We start from the raw sequence: 24,374 nt of genomic DNA on the forward strand, positions 1-24,374 counted from the left end.
AGTTCTGAACATTGGAAACTCGTGAAAGATCCAAACACAATGTTCATGATATGAGCAGGAAACGTGGAGAATTTTTATTTTTATTAACCTTTTATTTAACCAGGCAAGTCCCACAGAGATCACAGATCTGTTTTTAAAGGAGGGCCTGAAGGCAGCCTAACATGCATGTTTTTAGACTGTGGGAGGAAACTGGAGCGCCTGGAGTAAACCCACGCAAACTCCACACAGAGAGACGCCCGGTCCGACCGGGGGCTTGAACCCAGGACCTCCTCGCTGTGAGGCGACAGCGCTAACCACCAAGCAGTCGAGCTGCCCTAAAAAGCACTATGATGCTGTGCGTCAATGAAGCCAAATTAAAGGATTTAATGTAGCTTTTCTTTGTTACAGTAGCTCATTTTGGAAAAAACTAAACAAAACACATCTCTGAACTGCGGCTGTATGAGGACATGAGGAAAAACAAAATGTGTAAAAGATAAAAAAAATCACCACACATACAGCTGCGCTAACTCCTGTTTGCTGTTTCCGAACCACTGCGGAGTCGTTTCACATAAAAAAACGACCTAACATTCCTGAAAGGAACTAACCACCTTTCCTGCCAGAGTTTTAGACGAATTTATGTTGAGAAACGATGAAGTTTGGACCGTTTTGGTCAGACCTTAAAACCAACATTATGCAAAACTTTAAGCAATATCACAAGATGTCACGCTCCGAGTACGTGTTGTAAATGACTCTCAGTTGACTGAATGGCTGCTTAAAGGTCAGTTGGCTATGGCAGCCATTTTGAAATAGATGGTCTCCAGTGGTAATTAGATAACGAGGTACATCCAATGATTATTTCTGTTCAGCGGTTCAAGACATATTTTGCTAACAGAGTTGATTCCAAATAGGTAATGGCAACATTTTAACAGAGATCTTTCTCAATCTGTCAGAGAGGAGACGAGGCTCAGCTACTGTCACACCAGATTTTATCCTAAAGTCTGTAAAATAGATCAAGTTGTAGCCATTTAGGTGTTTGTTCTTCAATCAGGTCTGCTGGATTTCAAGCAGACAGTGACCTGATGACCTTGGTGGAGGTTTGCTTGTAGTTAGTTGTTGATGTATATGAATTGATTATTTCTGAGACTTTCAATAACATCTTTCCAGTTTGAGATATTTTGCTAACAGACTAACACATGCCCTCTCTCTCTCACAAACAAACAAAAACATCATCATCCCCGTTTTTCGGCAGTAAGCAACATTTACCTCACAAACAGCTGTGCTAATTCCTGTTTAATGATTTTGAACCACTGTAGAGCCATTTCACATCAAAATAAAGAAAGTCAGATCGGATTAAAGAGATTTTATAATTAAAAACAATTCCTAATTTAAATGCCGGGAGCGCAGTCTTTGCTTTGTGTCCAGCTGATATTAACTATTTTTCCCCACTGATGCTTTTTGTATTTCATGCCTAAGAAAGTCAGATAAAAGTTGTTTGCTTTCGCCTGACAAAACTCCTGCTCGGGCTTATCTGAGAACTGACATACAGCTCAGTCTTACTTTGAAATGTGCTTGAAATATAAATGATTAATCAGGAGCGGGCTTCAAACAAGGTGTCCACGGGGCTAAACAAAGCACACAGCAGTCAATCAACAGCGGTCATTTTGGCACGAAGAGAAACGGGAGTGTTTAGTATCTCATTTTCATAGGACATGTTGACAGAGGCTTGATTCCAGACAGGAGAGATCTCCTAATTGGATCTCCTAATCTGCTAATTAAGCATTAGTGATTTCACTGGTGCGCCCATACTGCCTGTAGACAGAGGGGCAATCAGGAATACAGAAGCACAATGTGGGTGTGGTGTCATAAGAGCACACCGGCTTGTCAAGATCCACTTCCAATGCCAACAACACTCGCGGTTAAAGAGTGAATGTAATTAAAGTCCCAATGAACCTGTTCATTGAACCTATTTAAAAATGTCAGTTAAATCTTTTGCCTCCCGGGTGGCACACGACGCCGCTCACATACAGAGTGACTCCGACAAAGGTTTGTTTCAAAATGTCAAAAAGCGCTTTTATCATTCTGAAAGGCCGAAATGAAATTTATTTAACGTGTTCTCGAAAGAAACACAACTAGAGAAATTGCATTTTTTCGTGAAAAGTGCTGAATGAGTTGCCGAAGAAGCTGATATGGAATTGTTAACTCTGAAAGAAGCAAAACGCTGGCTAAAAGCTAAAGGTAGCATAACACAAAAACAGGAAGTGTGTTGAAGATTTTAAAGGAAGATCAAAGTTTTTAAAGGAATCCGAGAGATCTCAATGTATTTCTATAAGTTAAATAAAAAAATTTATAAAAGCCAAAAGCCATAGCAATTATCTCCTGAATGAGCACACAGTATGCTGAAGTAGTTAGCAATGTGTGGAAAAATAAAAAAGATAGGAAAACATGCTGAATCAGCAAAAAAACAAACAAACTTGCAACATAAGAAAGGCAAGATATTAATGTTATATTTACCATGTCTGTCAAACTTTTTATATTGCAATTCCCTAAAAATATTTATCATTTCTCATTTGGAAAGTAGTAGTAAGAAAAAAATGTTTATTACTGTAACTCATATTACAATAATAAACATATTAGTGTATATAACTCTAGTACAACTATTATAACCCCTACATTATGCCAGCTAAAGATCCACTCATGGTCATAACTGTAGTTGAAATATTTAACACCGTATATTTTTTATATAAAGTTTTTAAACTGCTTAATGTTTATCCTCACAGGTCTCCTCTCAGCTCATTGGACAGTCGAACAACAAAGAAAAGTAAAAACATTAAACAAAAAAACAGTTCAAAAATAACAAAAAGAGTCAGAATTAAAAACCGTGTCAAATATTTTGAATCCAGAGACGTGTTTAGGCTTTATCAGCCCGTACTCAGATCCTGACATGTGTTCATTATTCATCATTTTGATATGTGCTATAACTGTACAAACCGAAAACACTGCTCGGAGCAAAATAAGATATATTGTGATGTTCAAAGAGTATTCCAGCGTGTATTGCACTTCAACAAAGTTGGACCGCTCGTTGGCCAGATGGCAAAAGACGGGTTTAAAAATACAACTGTCAGAATCAATGCAGCAGAAACAGAAATATCCCGACTTTTTCCCCACTTAGAAGGAACTTAAATCCAAAAAAGAAAGATTCATACAGCTCACACTTGTGATATAAAATGAATCATACTGTCAGAATCATTAACAGCTGATATTGGCACACAATTTATTTAATAGTATCCCAGCAGCTGCGAGTCTTTCATTGAAACAGTGGAAAGATTAGGATGTGTAGCAGTGAAGAATGATGATCCACTTGTTTCTTTAAATCAGCAGCGGTATGATGTGAAGCAAACAATGGATCTTAGGTACAGAGGCTGGTAAGTTTCTTTGAGTTCAGCATCACTGCTTTCCAGTGAAGATACTTTTGTTTAGGGTCAAAATGTTTGTCATATTCCTGTTTGTCATGTGGACATGTGGAAAAGCAAACGTTTAGACCAAGGTGCTCCAGAAAGGTCAGAAATCCAGACTGTGAGGCTGTCCAACCACGTGAAAGGCTTTTGGATTGTTTGATGCACAAAAAACAATTAATAATTAACATTCTTTGTTAAATTTTGAGTTTTAAATCCTTCAACAGAGGTATAGATCTTCTGGAAACCTCAGCAGAAACTGAAACTGCAAGTGTAAATAAATGCAATGAAGTTGCTGCTTCAGCTATCTACTTCTGATGTTTGAGGTAAAAAACAAACAAATTCAGGTGTTTAATTCAGTTTAGTTTGTTTTCAGATTCAGTACATGACTTAAGTCATCTTACCAAGTCCAATTCAAATCCCTTACCATCCTCCCATCACATCCCCATTAAGGTAAAAATCTACCCAAACCAACCTGGACCTTTGTGAAAATTTAAATTTAATAACCGCTTGTCCCTTCTTTGGCAGCAACAGCTGCAGTCAAGTCTTTGTGGTAAGTGGGGGTGAGTTTTTCCACACAGTTGTGGAGGAATTTTGCTGCCGTGCTTCAGATCATCATCATCCTGCTGCAGAACCCATGGGTCCCGGTCCTGAAGCAGCAAAGCAGCCCCAGACCATCACACTGCCGCCACCATGTTTGACCGCCAGCATGATGATCTTTTTCCTGAAATGCAGTGTTAGTTTCACACCAGGTGTAACGGGACACACACCGTCCAAAAAGTTCTGCTTGGTCCAGTCAATCCACAGAATATTTTCCCATAAGTCTTGGGGCTCATTCGGATGTTTCTGGGGCAAATATGAGGCGGATCTTTGAGTTCTCTCTGCTCAGTAGTGGTTCTGGCCTTGGGCCTCTGCCATGGAGGACATTTTTGTCTCTTTTTTTACTTTTGAGTCATGAACACCGACTTTAACTGAGGCAGGTGAGATCTGCACTTCTGGGTGATTTTGGGACCTCCTGGACGGGTCGTTGATGCGCTCTTAAGAATAATTTTGCTCGGCTGGCCACTTCTGGGAAGGTTCACCACTGATCCATGTTTTTTCATGTGTGGATAATGATTTCTTGCTTCTACAGGTCTGTCTGCGGCTGGGGAAACTGAACTCAGCTATCCAAAACCAAAAATTGTTTAATTTATGATTCAACTTTTTCACAGAACCAGGTTTGTTTGGATAGTTTTTTTTTTCTATTAATAAATGAAATCATTTAAAAAGTGCATTTTGTATTTACTCAGGTTGTCTTTGTTTGATAAAAAATCGTTTGCTGATCATGTAAGTCTGACAAAAAAAAGCAAAACCAGAAAAAATCTCTAAGGAGACAAACACGTTTTCACAGCACAACACATACAGTCCAATTAAAAATAACTGATTCCAATTCCATCTCAATATAAATATAATCCAAATGCTTTTTAGTCCCATTCAAACTAAATTCCATACCCTGCAGTTTAATGTATTTTTAATGTCAGTTCAGTCAAGCCTATTCATAAAAATAACCCACCAAATCGCCATGAATCTGTACACTTTAATACTTCTCTTTTTTATCACTTTTTACACAGTAGTTTGAAACTTCTTTACATTATTACTGAAACTGTTTGAGAAGTCTGGGATCTCTGGGAACACGACTCCAAAGTATTGAAAAAAAAACCCACTAAGATGCCCAAAGCAAAGTCCATAAAAATGAAAGCAGCACCATCAAAAAAAAAGTTACAGCTCCTTTGTGTTGGGGGAGAAATCCGAAAGGCTGGTTGATACATTGACAACGCTCCAGAACAGTCATAATCTTTTTATAAGGTGGCACAACACAGACAGCGGTACTCTGTTCAGCTCAATACATGTCACGCGTGTGAGTTAAACGAGGGAAAAGAGGCCAAATGAAACATGCAAAACACCCAATATAACAGAGCTGAGGTCATCAAAATACAACCAGCATGAAAATGTAAACCAATCAGGAAGAACCATCTTAACCAGCGGTCACCAAAGGGTGGGATTATGGTTGGATGGTCTCAAATAAATAATTATTACTTGTTGCCAAAAGGTGAAAGGAGGACAATATTGCATATACTGATATAAAATTCAACACCTGATATCTCCCAGTAATGCATGAAACTGAACAGAACATTATTTTCAAGGTTTGACCAAAAAAGGCTCCAACTCTCTCATTTCTCATTACAAAACAATCTGAGTTGAAAACTCTGGGATAAAAGGCAGTGGGTGATATGCATCTTTTTCTTTTTTTTCCCCAAGTTTTAAAGCAGAGGTAAAGTTCTGTCTAATAAAACTTTGGGAAAATGATTATTTTAAAATCACAAACCCTGCACTAAAGTTCAGCTTCCAGGTATCGAAAACTTTATTGTGATCAAAAGAGACAAAGCCAAAATGCTAAGAAATGGCATTTACGTATCAATTCACATCTTTTGAAAATTTTTTCCCCCATTTCTTTTTAGAGCAAAATAGCAGTTGTAATTAGGAGTTAAATTTAGGCTGTGTACTGAAAATTACACTTCATCAGTATTCAATTAGAAACCCCACTTCTCTGGCACAAACGTCTGCAGTTGCTTTTAAAATAAAAAGCTTGAACGCAGCTGGAAAAAAAAGAAATTCATAAATTTAGTTAAGAGATTGAATTACATCTAATTTACGGCAGGTGGAAAGGTGCACGCGTAAATGAAATCACACTCGCTGAAGCTCCATATTTCCTTTGGTGTTATTTCTCTTGTCATAAAAACCTTTGTGTGTGAAATGAATCCCATTTTTTGGTGTCAAACAATATCGTCACGAGAAAGACAGCAAGTCGTGAGGCAAAAAGTGAGCCAACAGTACATTATCTCCTTGGAAACCTTGCACCTTTTTTTATCTGACGGGGGCCATTCATCATTTATCTAATCACGGCAAGTCCTCATCCAAAATGTAATATAATTATGGGCTATAACTGTTCTCAGGATATTAAGCTGTATCTGGGCCACGGCTAGCTCAATAAACACCTTCTAATAATGGCTTTTAGTGGTCTCCGGAGTGACTTATCCTAACACACCGAAGACTCTCGATGGCTCCCAAGGCCAAATGAGTTTGCAGCTTGTTGCAGAGATGCACATCAGTCCTGTTAATGGGGACAATGTTTGGAAAAAAGAAAAAAAAAGCGGCCCAATGGAGATTCTCTCCATCCTCCAGACAACACTTTCTTCTCTCGTGCGCGATTATCCACCCCCCCCGCCCTCCGACTCTCTCTCCACCCACCCTGCTGTCACCGAGCTGCCTCCAGTCGTTTCGACAACGGCTAAAAAAACTCCTCAGGGCTGCGAAGGGCTGGCCTGATTTGTGCGAGCGCATTTCTTCGAATTCCAACTCGTCTGACTGACACAAATAAGGTCAAAACAACCATTAGTGGCGTGTTCGTTATAAACTAAGGCTGTGACACAAAATTAAAGGCCTAATATTTCCTGAAGTCAATCCTTTAGACTAGGATCATTTCATGGTAAGAAATAAAGTTACAGCTAATTTGGTCAAACACTTAAAATACAACAAATGTGGAGTTTCATGCAGTATTTTGTGTTGTGTTGTGAAAGACTCTCGGCTACTATCACACCACTTTTTAGCTCTGAACGTACGGTCATTTTTGTGTAGGGTAAGGTCGATTATCTGTGATTGTGAGAGTTTCATTGAAATCTGTCACATGGTTCATGAGATATTTTGCTAACAGACAAAGAGATTTGACTCCAACAGTTAATGCCAAAGTGTCCCCAACATTGTGTTGGAGACGACGTTCAGCTACGACCACGCTTAATTTTAGCTCAGTATCTGTAAAACTGGCTGACTTACAGCCAGTTTTGAGTTTTCTGAGGTCAGTTGCCTTTGGTGGCCATCTTGAATTTCAATGACTTCAAAAGTTAAACAGTGGCAGATGTGCATCCAAAGATTGCTTTCTGAAAGTTTATTAAAATCCATCTAGTGGCTCAGGAGATATTTTCCTAACAATACAGAAGAACAATATTACGGCTCTGACTTTGCTTTCGGTGTCAGGAGATAATAAACTTCAGGCAACAAGATTAAAACAATGTGTGTTAAAGGAATCCAAAGAGGAAAACCTAAAGGACAAAGTCACAGGAAGTGGGACTCTAGAAGTCTGGTGCTACGCCGCCTCTTCTCCTGGCTTATTGATAATAACAACAGAGCCTCAGCGTATCCTTGTGTTGGGCGACAGAATTCTATCAGAGAAATGACATCAGGGACTTTGTGTAGATCTGTGAACGCAGCAGACGCAGCCCTGGGTGGAGGAACCATGCCAAAGGAAACCAGCCGCTAATCCTGGAAAAGAAGCCGAGACAATGGCTACATTTACATACGAACCGTAAACAGGCAGCGGGGCGTTCTCTGGTCAAGGTCGAACGTGAACCGTTACACCAACCCTACGAACTGTATTACCAGGAAAATCCCAGCAGTTCTGATGACAGCATTCTGCTACTGAGCTGTTTTCCTTGCACCACACAGGGGACAGCATGGCATGATGGAGTGAAGCAGCAAATCCCCGTTTATAATAAGTTTTCTGCTCTGTCACCTTTCAGCTTCCTGTCTGGTTAGGTTTATGTGACTAACAAGCCATTTTCACACAGCTTTGAACCAAATATGCCCCCGACCCCTGTGCTTTAAATAAGGAAATGCATTTATTTACAGATGGATAATAAACAAAATATAGAATGAAGCAACTAAGGTTAGCTTAATGATTTCTTTCTGGAAAATTTGATTAGTTTTGCACAATACTGCAAAATAAACAGGTGAGAAGTCAGACAGGATTACCTGCAAGGTGTTTTTCCAGATTTAAAGCAGTTATGAGTGCACGTTACACAGCTTCCATCAACTTTTCTGGAATAAATATCACACAAACACGAGTCCAGCCAGTATGTCACTGGGCTGCGATTGTTGGCGATTCATCTGCAGGCAGCATTCACGAGGAAGTCTCCAGGAGGCCTCGAAATGTTTGTACTCTCAGAGGCTCTCTGTTTTGTCATTTGCATTTCGAAGGTGTTCAAAAACAATTGCTGTTTAAATAGTCGGTCACTGTGGGCATCTTGAACTCATCTTGTACCGTCATCCCAGCTCGAGAGCACTGGAGCTGTATTTTAAATCGAATTTTAAAGTTTGAAAACTTTTCTTGGCACAACTTGCATTTAAGGACGTAAATTAAAGAATTTTTCATTTTCTTTTTTACTTTTCCAATTTCAGCAGAACTGAAGCAGAATGATGGGCAGTGCAGGATTGGCTGGGCTTTTTATAGGGACGGGGCAGCCTCCCTGAGTTAACCTCTTGAATCAGAAATCTGAAAATACATGAATAAGTTACTGTTCACCATGAAATAAACACAATCTTGTGAACTTATTTGCTTTTCCAGTTTCCACTGCAAAATTTGGACTTTTCAGACGTATAGAAACACAGCAATTCTCATCAAACTTAGACTGAGAACAATAAATCAGTGAATGGATTCTTTAACCATGCTAGAATTTGTCCCATTTAGTGCGAACAGGATTTTCTCTTCTACTGAACAAACACAAGGCGGTTATTCTAAAGTAAATAAGACGCCAGCAGAACTAAAATCTGATCTTTTGTGTGCCAACAAGAAATGCTGCTGAGTCTTGAGCAGACAACAACACCGCATATAACAGAATATTTACTGTCATCGTGATCCTGCAGCTCCTGCTCCATCGGGCCGTTTGGGGCCGTGTTCGAGGGGAAATGTTGTGGCACCATCTCTGTGAGGTGTAGCGACACTTACAAACAAAACCTGCAGCGATAATACAATCCTTTAGCAAGGCTGAGTGCACGGTGTCGGCCTTTAATCCGAGCCTGACCTCGAAGCAAATTCAGACCAGATTACATGCATGGATGGTGTCAAGAAAAAAAAAGAAAGAAAAATATGCTGTTTTTTATGACACTGGCAGTAAAGCCAGATGTTGTTTTCGAGCAACAAAAGACGAGTGAAGGAGCTCATTTACACAAATATTTAGAATTTGCTTCTATCTGTTGAGAAATCTTTGTTCAGAACTTTTTAAAAATTTACTGAATTTTAAATGAGGGAGAGAAAAAACCCCACAAAAGAGTGACCAAAGCTTTTAAAAGACCTCATCAGCAGGAACTCCAAGCTTAAAGTGGAAATAGAAAGATGGTGATTTACTCCAACTATTAATAATCAATTTCAATTTCCTCTCCAATCTTTTTTTTTTTTTTAACTTTCTGAATAATAAATAATATTTAATTTCAGGATCGGACCCACATTACAGCTGAAAAAGGTGTTTTCCTGCAAAATCACAGAACTAAATGTTTATTTTCTGCTCTCTGTCCACAAACTGAAAAACTTTTATGGATTAAAGTTGCAGTTCAAACTGTGGTAATGGCAGAAACTAACAAAACTTGGGTTTACAGACACCAAATGTAAACCTCACATCATGTTTTCTCTGCTGCAAAGAACTTAAACGTAAACACAGGCCACTTGTTAATCTGGTATAAAACAGGACAAACATCTAACAATCTGTCGAATTAAGACTTGACTAATAAATGGAAAATTTGACATAAGAAAATAAAAGAAAAACTTTGGATTATAATGTGGACTTTTCTAGAATCCTGAAGGGGACGTTGGTGAAAATATAAATATTTAAAATAGTTTCTTGTTCACAGGAGGAATCTATCTGATCTATAAAGAAATAAAATAAAAAGTTTATATGCTTCTTGAGTGCATGAGAAATTCTGGTGCTCCTGCAGTAATTTCTCATGTGCACAAAAACAAAACGCACAAGAGGGTATCCAGCTCAGTTCACAGTCTTTTTGGTTGGAAAGGGAAATTATAAATATAATTAAGTTTTATTTTTATCTCAGTTGCCATACGTTAGTCTTTATAATTTATCTTCTCTTCAAAGAGTTGTTGTTTAACATGATCAGGAATATTTAGCTTCTCAGGAAGTTAGATAAATCCTCTGAAGCTGGTCTTTATAGTAGTCTGAGTTTAAGGACATTTTCTCGATCGGCTACTGAGAAAACCATCTGGAGCCACGTAGACTTTTGTCCTTAATAGGCCATTTTCAGTGCAGCTGTTCTCTGCACTTGTGACACATAAAGGCACATTTCACCACTCTACGTCGGTGGAAGGTGGTAGATTTTTCAATAAGATAAAGGAACTGACATCACTGCCCCCTCCCCACCCAGAGGGACACCAGCCTCTAAGACGCCATTAGCTCCTGATAACACGAGCGCCGTGTCAGGATTTGTTGTCTCGTTAATGGCATCTGAGCACAGGACGGAGCGTTTTCAGCTCAAATTAACAAACATGCTCGTTATTCCAATTTTGTGTGATCTCTGTTAGGATATTAGGGCAAAGATTCCACACTTGTCAGCCACACAAAGACCTCTCGGGTAAAAATAAATCGGGAGGAAATTTCTCCACAGCTGTTCTGTTCTGAAAGGTGACAGCTGATGACTTCTGCACGCTGCCCTTGGCTTTGCTAATGAGGCTAAAATTACTAAGGCCACTTTCATGAAGTAATAACTGTATGGAAGTCAGACCAAAAGATTTCAAGCTGAAAACGTCATGCTTATCAGCTAAACCTTCTTTGTATTAACAGGACCTGATAACCTGCTAATCACACAATATACAGAGGTGTGTGTTAAACACCACTGTCAGTACAACTATTAGCACTGAGCTAAACTCCCACTCTGCCTAAATACAAGAAGCTTTCTGTCTAATGTACCTGCAGCGCATTTATATATTTATATATTTTTTTAAATAAGGTATCTAAGTAAGGTTTGTCCTGCATCTCTAATAATAGATTCAACATGAGCAGGAAACAGGATGCAGGTTTGTGCTTTACAGAAAGCCCTCAACGTTTTACAAAATTTAAGAATCTGGGCTTTGAAAACGCATAAATGGACTAAAAAGGCACTAATGTAGGTAGGAGGTGAAGAGGCTACTAATCCACAATAAAACATCATGTGATGTTTTAACTAATGTATTTTCATCGCAGCTGATAATATTTTGGATCTTTATATATTTGCGTGCTTGTTTGTCTGTCTGTTAGCAAAATATCCCGTGAACCAGAGGACGGATTTTAATAACCCTCTCAGAAAGTAATCATTAGATCTACAGCTACAACTTTTGGAGTCAATCGAATTCAAGATGGCTGCCATAGCTAATCAACTCTAGCCAACACAGAAATAACTGCAGCTCTAACGGTTTTACAGATATTGCGCTAAAATCTGGTGTGGTAGTAGCTGAGAGTCATCCCCAACAGATGGTCTGACTGCTAATAGAGCTCAGTTTAAAACTTCGGTGTGCCATGAAGTGTCTGACACACAAAGTGATTCTAGTATCACTGAAATAAATGTTTACTTCCTACGAGAAACCCCCATCGGATGATTGATACAAAGGTGTTCTAACAGCTGGAGAGCTGTTTTTTCTTTTTTCTAAAGTGTCTGTGCTAATTTTATTCATACTAGGTTCCACAATAAATCAGGCTCGTGTCAAGTATTATTTGTAAATTATTTGTGCGTCAGATCTTTTTTAATTTTCTGTAGGCAGCTCCTTCGAGGACCCCAAGGCTGCTGATTATTCGGATATTGACGCATAAGAGGTTTTTTTTGTAATTTCCTGAAATGTCCCGGGTTTTCTAAGTAACAGCTGTTAGCGTGTCACAGCCATAACAAGCTACATACAGCATGAGAACCAGGTAAAAGTTATTTCAGTTCTTCTAATTTAACTATTTGCATAAAAAATACGGCATAACTTTACAGAGAAATTCCTAAAAACTCTTCTGGTGTGCCTCCTGTTGGCACGGTTTTAAATCCATCCATCTGCTGCAAGATAAAAAGCATCAGATCTTCTGTATGTCACAGGTGAGGAGGAAAAATCAACTCTGATTACACTTCATCTATTTCAGCACTTCTCTGTTTATTTCATCATAAAAAGCCAGACGGAACCTTAGAGGTTCACTTGACTTTCAGCAGGAGGTGAGTTATAAGGGGAGAAGAAAGGTTTGGTGAGGTGTGTGTGTGTGTGTGTGTGTGTGTGTGTGTGTGACGGGGGGACCTCTGTTTGTCACCTGTCACACTCAGTTGTGAGTCTGAAACTAATTAATGCAGCATATGTGCCTCATTTGAAGAGAGCCCCAAAGGCAGGTTCGAGCCACTGATCTCCAGGTTATAATGCAAACATGTTTACCTGTGTGTGTGTGTGTGTGTGTGTGTGAGAGAGAGAGAGAGAGAGAGAGAGAGAGACTGTAAAACGTCCACACATGCTTCTAAAATGAGGTTTTCATCAATAAAGAAATCTGAGGCGGAGGAGAGAAGGAGGTCTCAGCTTTCAGCCGTCTAAAACCAACAGCGGAGCATTAAGCCTGATATTTTCACTCTAATGGCTGAAACTTACTTCACAAGAAGCCGAAAATGTGTTCTCTCTCCCAGGAAGAACAGGTTTGAGAGCTCTTGCAGCTTGTTCTCAACTCATAATCCTTGCAGAACTATTGAAAACTATTGTGTGACTGAAGTGGGCGCGTGGATTTTAAGTGGAAATGTTTACATTCCCATATTTCTACTCTGAGCTCCTCACCTTATCTCTAAGGCTGAACCCAGCCACCTTACAGAGGAAGCCAATTTCACCCTTATGTATTCAGGATCTTATTCTTTCCACCGGGATCCACACCTCATGGCCAAAGGTGAGAGTTGGAAAGTGGACAGACCACTAAACTGAGAACTTTTGGCTCAACTAGGAAGGGGGAAAAAGCCAATCCTTTACTGTTTTTGACTCTTAAAAACACTCATAATCAAAGATAAGTCTTTTACACACACTCAACTTACTAGTGTCAGTTAAAAACCTGCAAATATTTCCTTGAACAATGAATATGTATGAGTCCTCCAATGTGACCATCTTTCACTTCAAAAATGAATCAACTCCACATCACGTCCACACGGCAGGATGAGGTTTGTCTTCATTTCAAATGGCCTCCATTTGGACCTCTGCCTAATTTGCACTAATTGCACTTCACTATACCATTCATTTCCCTACTTAGGCTTGGTATTGAACCATGTTTACACAAAGTTCAAACCCTGGAGCAATAAAAACTTCCCTTAAAAATACACTAACGTCAGCTGCCTCATGCATCGGTAATCAAACTCTGAAAACATGGTCACCACATTAGTTTCACATCACCTCCCAGAGTGATCCAACACAATGTATTTTTGCCATTTAATGAATGTCTTGTCTTTTTAATGTCATCTAAATGTAATAGCTCAGTCCTTGGATTAAAGAGAAAAGTGCTGTCCTTCACTACGATTCCACTGTGAGCAAAGTGGCCATTATACCTCTGCATTCCACTCCACTATTAGATCTCTGAGTGCAGCTCAATTATCCCACGACTTTCACAAGTTTGCTGACAGCCGTGTTGGCAGGCATATCCTTTCCAGACGTGCTCACCTCTCCGGATGGGAAATTAGTCAGTGCACCAAAGCATCAGCTAAAACAACTGACATTTTCCCTCAAGATGCCCTTTCATTAAGGGTGAGGAGATAGAAGTGAGATGAGAGGACCAAATACTGATTGAACATCTAAGGCCAAAATGCTGCCTCTGAACCGGGGGCCACTTTGGCACATTTTTAGAAACAAGCAGGGATTCGTTTCACCACACGCAGGTTATAAAACAAAAAGAAAATCCTCCACAGGGTCTTCCTGCTTACTATATTTCAAGAGGGCCTGAAAAACACCACAAATGAGGGCTCCAAACCATTAAACGCTGCAAAACAATACCATCCTTAAATGTGGCAACAGCCTTGGTTAAACAGTTATTCGTGTTTGTTTATGTCTCTGTGTGCGTTTGTCTTGTTGTGTTAGCAAAATATCTCATGGACCACTGGATCAACTTTAATGAAACTCTCAGAAAGTAATAAATGGATGGACCTCTACAACTAGTTACTTTTAGAAGTCAGCCCAATTCAGGACTGCCGCCACAACCAACTGGCTTATAATGGAATCCATTTTAAAGATACTGACCTAAAAATGGTGTGGTAGTAGCTGAGCATTGTCCCCAACACATTCTGAGCAGTAACAAGAACTTTGGTCAAAGATTTTCTATTATTTGGAGTCTGTTAGCAAAATATTTCTTCAACCATAGGACAAATTTTCATTAAACCTTTAGAAAATATTCAGGAAATGTAGCTCTACAACCAAATAACTTTTTGGAGTTAATCCAAGATGGCCACAACAGCCAACTGACTTAAGAAAACACAGAAATGGCTTTAATTCAGTCAGGTTTACACATATTGTGGTAGTAGCTGGGACTCATTCACAACACATACTCTTGTGTCATCGCATGAGACTGTGCAAAACATTATTTGGAAGGTTTGACCAAAATGGCTACAGCTTTGTCATTTCTCAGCACAAGATTTCATCTTAGACTAAAACTCTCGCATAAAGGGCAGCAGATGATATGCATTCCTTAAGGACTGCTAGGCCTTTAGTTAATCTGCGTTATGTTCACATTTTCCCCCTCCAATAAAACCAATTTTGGCCAACTGTTCTCATCTATTATATAAACATTGTGGTTTTACATGTGTGGCTTTAACTCTGTGGGTCTTAAAAGTGAAAATGACTTTAATTCACCACAACTTCTTAGTCAAAAGTGCACTTGAGTTTATCTACATGCATAATAAAAGAAGTTATTATATATGAGTTTCTCCATTTTTCAGGTTCTCTTATTATAGCACCAGCGCTAAATCTTCATTTAAAAGAACAAAACGTTTCATCATCCTGTTCTCCAGCCTTTTGGATCCTCTTCTTTTCTCTGCTGAATGTTCAATTTGTTCCCTCTCGCCATCTAAACCTTTTTGCCCCTACCTAGTCTATTTGAGAGGGAAATGTACAATCTCAAGAAGAGCCTTCAAGCCTAATAGCGTCTTGTCAAGCTCTTCTTTTTTAGCCTAGAAAAGCGGGGCATCACCATGGCAACAACAATTAAGAGGATATATAGAGAGGTGGTCAGTGCTAATGCTTTCTAACAGACTCTGACTTGGTGTCACTGGACATGGAAACACAGGGAGCTGAATTAGCATTTCTCTTTATTAGACTAACAGGTTACCGGGAGATATCTGTAGAAACGTTAATTAGGGATGTCATATTGTGTTGTTAATTTAAAGGACCTTTAAAAATAAACAGTCTTTGAGTCAATTGTGCTCGAAACATAAGATGGAGCAGCAAATTTCTCGTTGCATTCTAACTGTATTCTGAATATTTGTGACCATGTGACCAAGAAGCTGTGCAGACATGTTTTACGCTGCCAGTTTTTGAAACTCACGGCTCATTTGTGTGCACAGATTGCAAAACTGTATTTTAGGCAGCGTATTTATTGTAGCCACCCCCATGTTCATGATTATTTCCAGTGGAAGATGTTTTAAATGAAGTCTGGCAGATTTGAACCATCCATCCATGCATCCATCCATCCTCTTACCTGCTTTTCCATTTAGTGGTGATTGTGTGAAATTTGAATCGGTTTTTAAAGAATTATTACTTTTTAATCATCGTTGTGGTTTGTAGACCTGGACACATTCTCTGTTTGAGGACAGCGCCAGTTAAACGTGCTGCCAAAATGCAGCTGTAGTGCTCTTGAGATCAGTTCGAGTTTCCCACAATGACTGATGATACATTTTGGAGACTCCCTTGCGAATGCCGGTTCCCCACTAGTCACCAGCAGTTGCAGCCTAATGAGATACTATCTTTAATCTAACCTGATATTTATGCCTCCTGTTATTTATCATTACAAACATGTATGTTTGGATAATTTTGGCATTTTTTTTTATCCCCGTGTTACTTTATTGGCTGTTTTGATTAAGTATGACTTAATACTCCAGTCTTTAATGTTGTTCCACTGAGGGGAAGTGATGTTTGTGGTTTTACACTGCTTTGATGGATTGTTTATAAGTTATTGATCCTGAAAGTAAGAATTTGTCCAACTTTCCTACATTGAACCAAATAGATTTATTGCTTGTTCTCAAACTGGTTGATGTTTGTATGTTAGCAAACACAATTTCTTAAACTAATGGAACATATTTTTTTTTTTGCTGCCTGTGTTTTTCTTTGACACCTGTCGGGTACAAAAAATATGAAGATGCAGCAAGTTCAGTGTTTTTCTTTTTAAGTTGTTCTAAATAAATCTGCAATGACTAGACAACTGCAGTGTAAGCACAAAAAAGATGCTCCTCAGACTTAACATATCTCCCTGTTATGAATGCATACATTGTAAATCAGTCTAATTTTATGTTTTATCAATGTGAGTTTAATGGGGTTTAAAGAACAAACAAGGTCTGTGGTAAAGAATTAAGCTGCTTCACCTGAGTAATGGCCAGCTGCATGGGTTCACAGTAGCTGCAGGGTTTGAACATTCTTCAATTTCCCACTTTTCTCCCTGTAACCTTGTTTCCTTTCCATGTAAACATATTAAAAACAGATGTTGACCTGGCTACAGTTACAAATACCATTAATAATGTGCCATTTTGTCAAATGGCTACCATACTTTTAGACAGAAAACTTTACTTTTCGCAGCCCATTTGTTTATTCACAGGTGACACAAGCAAGCTTTATTTTTGTTATTTATTGAAACTAAGAAACTGAACCTTTTTATAGAGTAATTTTGAATTTGATGGCAGCTACATATCTCAAAAAAGTTTGGACAAAGCAATGTTTATCACTGGGAAGCATTCCTCTCCTCCAGTCTGTAAACATCAAGGACCTGAGGAGAGCAGCTGCTGGAGGTTTTAGAGGAAATGTTGTCCCATTCTGGTCTGATGGAGGATTCTGGCTGTTCAACAGTCCTGGATGGGAGCAGATGATGTTCTAAAACCTGTAAAGACTTTTTTGTGTTGGTGGTGCCTTTCCAGATGTGAAAGCTGCCAATGCCAGAAGTACTAATGCACCCCCATACCATCAGAGAGGCAGGCTTTGATAACAGGCTGGATGGTTTGGACCCGTCTGACCTCAGAACAGTTCTCCTCTCTGGTCCAGAGGAGACACATCTGTTCACATCTGGCTTCGTCTTTGCCTGATAGAGCTTTAAGCAGCGTTTGTGGACGGCACAGTGAGCTGTGTTTACAGACGATGATCTGTGGAAGTGTTCCTGAGCAGAACAGAACCAGAACCTGGTTCTAATGCAGAAGATCACCAACATCCGGGTTTGACCTTTGACCTCTGTTGACTGTATGATGAACTGTAGATGATGGGATATTCAAAGACTTCCCAATTTTCCATTGAGGAATAGTATCTTGTTGCCGTTCCACTAGTTTTAGATGCAGTTTTTCACACCTTTACTTTGAGATTCAGTCTCTAAAACACTTTTTATACCCAGTCCTCTTATTGAATTGTTGCCAATTAATCTAATTATTTGCAAAATGCTGTTCCAGCTGTTTCTTATTCGTCTACTTTTACAGCCTTTTGTTGCCTCTGACCCATATTGGAGATGTGTTGCTACAATACAATTTAGAAAATAGTAAAATTAGTTTCAACATTTGATATATTTACTGTTTCATTGTGAATAAAATTTGGGATTATGAAATGTCCAAATCATTGCATTCTGTTTTTATTTGCATTTTACACAATGTCCTAACTTTTCTAGAACTGCTGTTGTGTTTGAAAAGAAAACAAACAAAGTCTTTATTAAATAAGACTTTTCAACTCCTCCGTGCAGATGTTACAGATGTTATAAGCCTTCTTGATCAAGAGGCTGAAATAAGTTTGAGTTTGTTTTGTTCCCAACTTCTCAGAGACAGAAAAGAGCTTTTGTCCTCTCTGCTTTCAGCTCCATTCAGGATGATACATTTTCAGGTTTTGTTATTAAAAAGTGGAGGGAAAATACATGAGGATTAAAATGAAGTAATTTCACTTGGTGTGTATTGTTTTGCAAAACTTGTACACTGAAATAATTGAAATAAATCAGAGCGAGTGAATGAAAGAAACACCTTTGTGAGCTCTGTTTGTCCTTTTGTTGTACGGTTGATTGCTGCATTAGGAAAAAACAACAGGCTCTTCACAGTTCACGGTTTGTCAGCTGCTACAAATAACCAGTTGTCAGATTCTTCCACTAAAAATCCACATAAGCATTAGACAGAATAAATTATGGAATGAGTTAATTATATGTAAATACTCGACAGAACACCTGAACCCACCACCAAGCTTCACTCAGTCTGTTTGCATTTTAATGTCATCTCATCCCCGTCGGTCCCCGGCGCAGATCTCCGTTTGGTTTCTGCTTTTTGGATATTTCAACAAATATTTCTTTGTCTTTGCGTCACTTTTTAATTTAGACTGTCGGTGGGCAAAAACAGGATAAAACTGTTCCCACATTTAAAGATGCAAAAGTCAAAAAGGTGACAGGCTGGAAAAAAACTCTTTAGCCTTTTCAGTGTAGCTGTCTTCCTGCTTCAACCGTTTCTTTTTTACAATTGTTTTTGGTTCACGCTGGAGAGCAAAACTGACATGTTAGTGTCTTGAAAATAAAGCAATAATAGGTCCTTATTTACACATCTAGCAGGTTTTGAGCAGCATTAATATTCAGCTGTTGTGTTTTTTTGCTCTGTGTTTGGTTGTTTCCAACCACATTGTCAATATTGTCACTGTAAGTGTTAAATTGTCAAATTTTTCACCAAATATGTTTGCTAAATACTTGTTGATAACACTGTGTGCTTTTAAAGTTTGACTGTCCAGTTATTCTCTGAAACAAACAGCTTTAAACAAACTGGATAATGTTCATGTAAGGAGGTCAGGAGATGAGATCTAATCAAAACTAATTATTAGATAAATGGTTTCAATAAATGGCCAGGTCTCCTTTGAAAAAGAGCTTATTAATCTCAATGGGATCTTCCTGGTTAAATAAAGGGTAAATAAAATATGGTTGCTTCTATTTAAGCATCATCAAAAAGAATCACATGAAGGAAACAGAAGTTTGTACTTTATAAAAATCCAAACGGATCATTTCAACAATTACTCCAACTTCTGTCATCATTTTATTTTAATTCAGAATCATGTTTAGCACCAAATTAAAGAAGTTAATGTGGTCTTTTTTGTCTTTCATGGAGCTTTATGTTCTATTTTGCTATTTTATTAACAGCACTTTGGTCAACAAGCCGTTGCTTTAAAGGTTTGACAGATAAAATTTATTTGACAGATGATGACATTTTAAGACATTCTTTTCCTTCTTTAAGAATGTTTTCAGTTATTTTTACTGCACCTTATTAAAAATATTCAACAAAACTACCAGTAAATTTAATTTTCATCATCATGATGTCACACTGCGGGTAATTACTAACATTTAAAAAATGATTATGGGCTGAGATAGAACATCTGGGGCAGCCATTCAAAAACTCATCAATGCTAAGAAGACATCTTGCAAAAAGCAGAACAAAGCATCTGTTGTCTCTTCAACATGAGCTTCCATCATCGTTTCCAGGAAGGAAACTTCTCCACTGCTGACAGAGGAAGCCAGCATCATATCACAGCGCAGGATAACTGATAGTAATTAACATAATTAATTCATTTAATTCAAGGGTAATTCAGACTACAGTAAAACGCTGAGATGAATGTGCTACCTTGAACTGTAATAGAAGCAAATCATTTTAGATTTTCCTGCTTAATGTGCACATTTATGCGTCCTGGTGCTGCAGAATCGAATCAAATTATCTCTCGTTTTAGTAATTAAATCCATCACTGAGATGTGGAGGTGCAGCCGTTGTTTTAAGCAGGGCTGCAGATGAAGCAGCACAAGAAGACAACTGGAAAAACATGTTTGAAGAATTAAGAAAACCACGAGCAAATTAAGATTAACGTGTTAGAGAATAAAGGCATAGCATTGTTTAAAGGAATGCATATCGCCCGCTGCTCTACAAGCCAAAGTTTAATTTAAGAGTTATACCCATCATTGTTCTTATTAAGACTGATTAGCTGTGACGGCCATCTTGAATTGGGTTGATTCCAAAAGTTAATGAGTTGTAGATGCACATCCAATGATTATTTAGTGAAAGTTTCATGAGAAAATCCATCCAGTAATTCAGAGGATATTTGGCTGCGAGACAAAAAGTGGTGCTGCAAAGAGTATGTGTTGGGATCAGTCTCAGCTACTACCACACCAAATTTTAGCTCAATATCTGCAAACTGACTGAGTTAGTCATCTGGAATGAGTTGACTCCAAAGGTCATTCAGTTTTAGATGACCTCAGAGTTACATTAAAAGCTGTCCAGTGGTTCATGAAGTATTTTGCTAACAGAAAGACAAACAGTCATGAACAAAAGCATTACCACTTCCTGCCTTCGGCGGCAGGCGTTTAAAAACTAACAAGAAACAACCGCACAGTGAATGTGAGCAGAAACAGCAGGAGGGTGTGGATGATAACCTGGGTGAAGCAGGAGTCTTCGTGTGCCATAATTTCATTAGTGTGTTTGGCTTCCTGACCTTTGAGAAGCTTCAGATGATTCGTGTACCTAAATGAAATCATGCAGCTAAATTGCAACAAACAGGAGCTTATGAGGCGCCCATGGCTCATTTTTGCTCTGCAGCTCACTAATTTGGTCATTATACCAAACGAGTGAAGTAAGTTTTAAATTTCAGATGGAGCAAAACGAGCGCATTGATTAACAGAAAGCTTGTGACCATGAATCTGCTCGTGCAAATTACGGAATGGCAGCCAAAAAAATAATGGAAAAGCGATGCAAATTAGGCAAAATTAGAAAATGATGTGTATCATCTTCAGTCAAATGTATGAAAACAAGTAAATGAGGTCTATTTTTGCCTCCACACAAACCTAATGCTGTTGATATAATCAGCCCTGTCCTCAGAGTGGCTTTTATTACTCTGTGGCACCTTCAGGGAAACACTGTAATTGGTTAGCTGCTGAAATCATTCTGCCAGTGCAGCTCCAGCAACAAGGATTAAAAACTCTTTATGACAGAACTGGAGCTTTGCAATGGAATTAAGTTTTTTGGAAAGAGTAAACTTAAAAATCCAAAAGCTTGCCCTTTATAAGTGGCGATGATGCTCCTGCCCATATCTGTGTGTGTCTCTTAGTGAAATATGTCATGAACCACTGGACGAATTTTAATGAAACTATGTGATTTACATCTACAGCTCATCAACTTTTGGAGTCAACCACATATAGGATGGCCGCCACAGCTAATCAACCTTAGCCAAAACAAAAAAGGCTATAAGTCAGTCAGTTTGACAGATATTGAGCTAAAGTTTGATGTGGCAGTCACTCATTCGCACACAGTGGCTCACAATATTGCATAGGAATATGCATCATGTCATTTACAAGGTTGGACCAAATTGGCTTCAACTCCATCCTTTTTCAGCATTGGATGATCTTAGTTAAAAACTCTGGTGTGAAAGGCAGTGGGCGATATGCATTCCTGCAGGGAAGATTAGGCCTTCAATTGAGTTCTGTGGCCTCAAAGGACTGATCAGTCGGATCCATAAATAACTTAACAGCAGGCAGCTGACATTTCCTCTGTGCAACAGTAAAACTGGGCATGCTGCAGGGTTAAATATGTAAGTGCAAAAAAAAAAAAGAGACATAAGGAAGAAAGAGATACCAACCATGAGCTGCAGGTTCAGTGCTGGGCGCAGTGTCTGAGCACACAGGGAGAGGAGTTGTGGAGGGAGGTGTGGAACAGGAGGAACGGCATGCAAATCAAGAAGAAATGGGGGAGGAGGCAGGGGGAGAAAACAAACGACACCCATAAGCAAGCACTCAGAAGACCAGAACATGACAAAAAAGACATAAGACTTAAGGGAAATCAAAGGGAACCAAAGGCAGCGCAGAGATAAACACAGGCTCGAACACGCACACAGAAAGACGCTGGACGCTTTACGGAGGGGGGGATAAAAAGTGCTGCAGGAGATCTGCTTGACACTATTATCATGTGCTGCTGGCTGCTCTGATGTGAAGACAGACCAACTATCAGGAGGAAATGATAAAGGAACAGTTCAGGACTTGGAAAACATCTTTTTACAAAAGATACTTTTTGATGGCAATGGGACAAATTAAAACAAAGTGTTAAAGCGACTGCACAGATGAGATCCTGACCATGGTTTGTTTACTCTTAAAACTTTTATAAAACCTTTCCAAACAAGTTTTAAATGGAAATGCGGTTTGCTTCGGTTGTCTTTCCACAAGATGACATTTACATTTATCCAAACTAGAAGAAAGAACATAAAAATGTGTCAGACGGCTTTCAGACTTCTGTATGCATTTCTTGAACCCTCTCTCGACCTCACTGTGAGTGGATCTGAAATGTAAAAGGTAAATCAAGACGCAGCAGTCGGAAGCTCTTACAGCTTCTTTTTTTTAATTAAAAAAGATTTTTAAGAATCACAGAGACAAAGTTAAAGGTTCAAATAGAGAAAAAGATAGTTTTGTGGTTGGAATAGCAACCCTTCAGTTCATTAAATCAAAGATTTCTTTAAGGTTTTGATGATTGAATCAAACATGTTTTGACCTGATGAGTTGATCTGCTGTTTAAACGCTTCTAAAGGTAAAATCTATTGTTGAACTGGAAAAGCTGTGCTGAATCTTTAAGACCAATGCAACCAAATCAGCTGTCTGTTAGCAAAATATCTCATAAACCACAGAACAGATATTAAGGAAACTTTCAGACAGTAATCATTGGCTATACCTCTACATTTGACTAACTGGTGGAGTAAACTCAGTTAAAAATGGCCGTCAGAGATAACCAACCTTAGAAAACATAGAATTAGCCATAGTTTAGTCAGTTTTACAGATTTGAAGATAACATTTGGCGTGGTAGTAGCTGAGAGTGATCCCTAACACATGCTTCAAGCAATAATAAATCACACAACATCTCTGTTTAACATTTGAACATTAGAGGAAGCAGCCAATATCGGGTTCCTTCAAACACCGACTTTTTACCTAAACCCTGGTAATATTGTCACATCTTTAATGGAAGAAATGTTCAACCAAAAGGAAAAACAAACATTCTTGTTTTGATCTATCAGATCCCATTTCTATATTTTTTCTACCAAGCCACACTGTTTTAAAATTTTGTGTAAAATTCTGTTATTGTTTGCAGATAAAGTACATCTTGTATAATTTTGTTATACAATTTTAACAATGATAAAAAAAAATCTGTTAAATCTTGTCACCCTGAACTAATATTTAAGGTTGTTTCTTGTTGAATCAGATTCGAAGCTGCAAAACTTTGGTTTTAGATTTGATTTTAGAGTTGTGTGAAGAATATTTTGTGTGCTTTAAACTCATCCCAGCGACACATTTCAGCTCCATCTGCAAGTTGCAACACTGGCTGCATTGATTCCGGTTCCCTTAGCAGAAGATCAGATCAACGTTAAAAAAAAACAAAAACGGGACAAATCCCAATCAGTCCTGCTGTAGCTCCAACTGAGCCTGCAGCTGAGAGGAAAAAAAACTAAAAAACAGGAGCTGGGTTCACCTTCACTCCCTTTGAATCCACTGACATTTAACATACTGAGCAGTGTCAAATGTTGCTGTGGGTAATACTGAGGGTTTCGTCTGATCCTGGAGAGTAAACACCAGTAAAAACAGTAATTACAGGCGCTCTCTGTCCCTGACAAAACCTGACGCTCCGAGCACTTTGGAGATGTATTGTTAAGGTGTTAAAAAAGCTAAGGGACAACTCTTTGCTGAGACCAAAACGCTCTTTAAGGACAGACATATATTGGAAAGATTAATAATTCTGCAAAATCAGTAGATCTGATTTCTTGCTTTCACAGAGCAACAAGAAGTGTGTAAGCCATCAAGACTCAGGTTGATGGTTGTGTGTTTTAGGCTCTAGTAGGGGTGGAGGTTATGATCTGGTGTTTGGAAGTATTTCAGCTTCTATGAATTTAAC

The 24,374-nt window shown here is 38.7% G+C and overlaps 1 protein-coding gene across 5 annotated transcripts in view; it reads right to left on the reverse strand.

The window, feature by feature from the left end:
* cadm1a (cell adhesion molecule 1a) overlaps positions 1–24,374 on the reverse strand; it is a 384,640-nt gene that overhangs the window by 12,421 nt on the left and 347,845 nt on the right. For 3 of the 5 annotated variants that reach the window (XM_017419883.3, XM_017419886.3, XM_017419882.3), the window contains one exon: positions 22,084–22,116. The exons of the other annotated variants lie outside the window; for them this stretch is intronic. In XM_017419883.3, coding sequence (XP_017275372.1) covers positions 22,084–22,116 — 33 coding nt within the window. The remainder of the gene's footprint in view (positions 1–22,083; positions 22,117–24,374) is intronic. 5 annotated transcript variants of the gene reach the window in all.

Source organism: Kryptolebias marmoratus, linkage group LG13, assembly GCF_001649575.2.
Source record: "Kryptolebias marmoratus isolate JLee-2015 linkage group LG13, ASM164957v2, whole genome shotgun sequence".
Taxonomy (NCBI): Eukaryota; Metazoa; Chordata; class Actinopteri; order Cyprinodontiformes; family Rivulidae; genus Kryptolebias; species Kryptolebias marmoratus.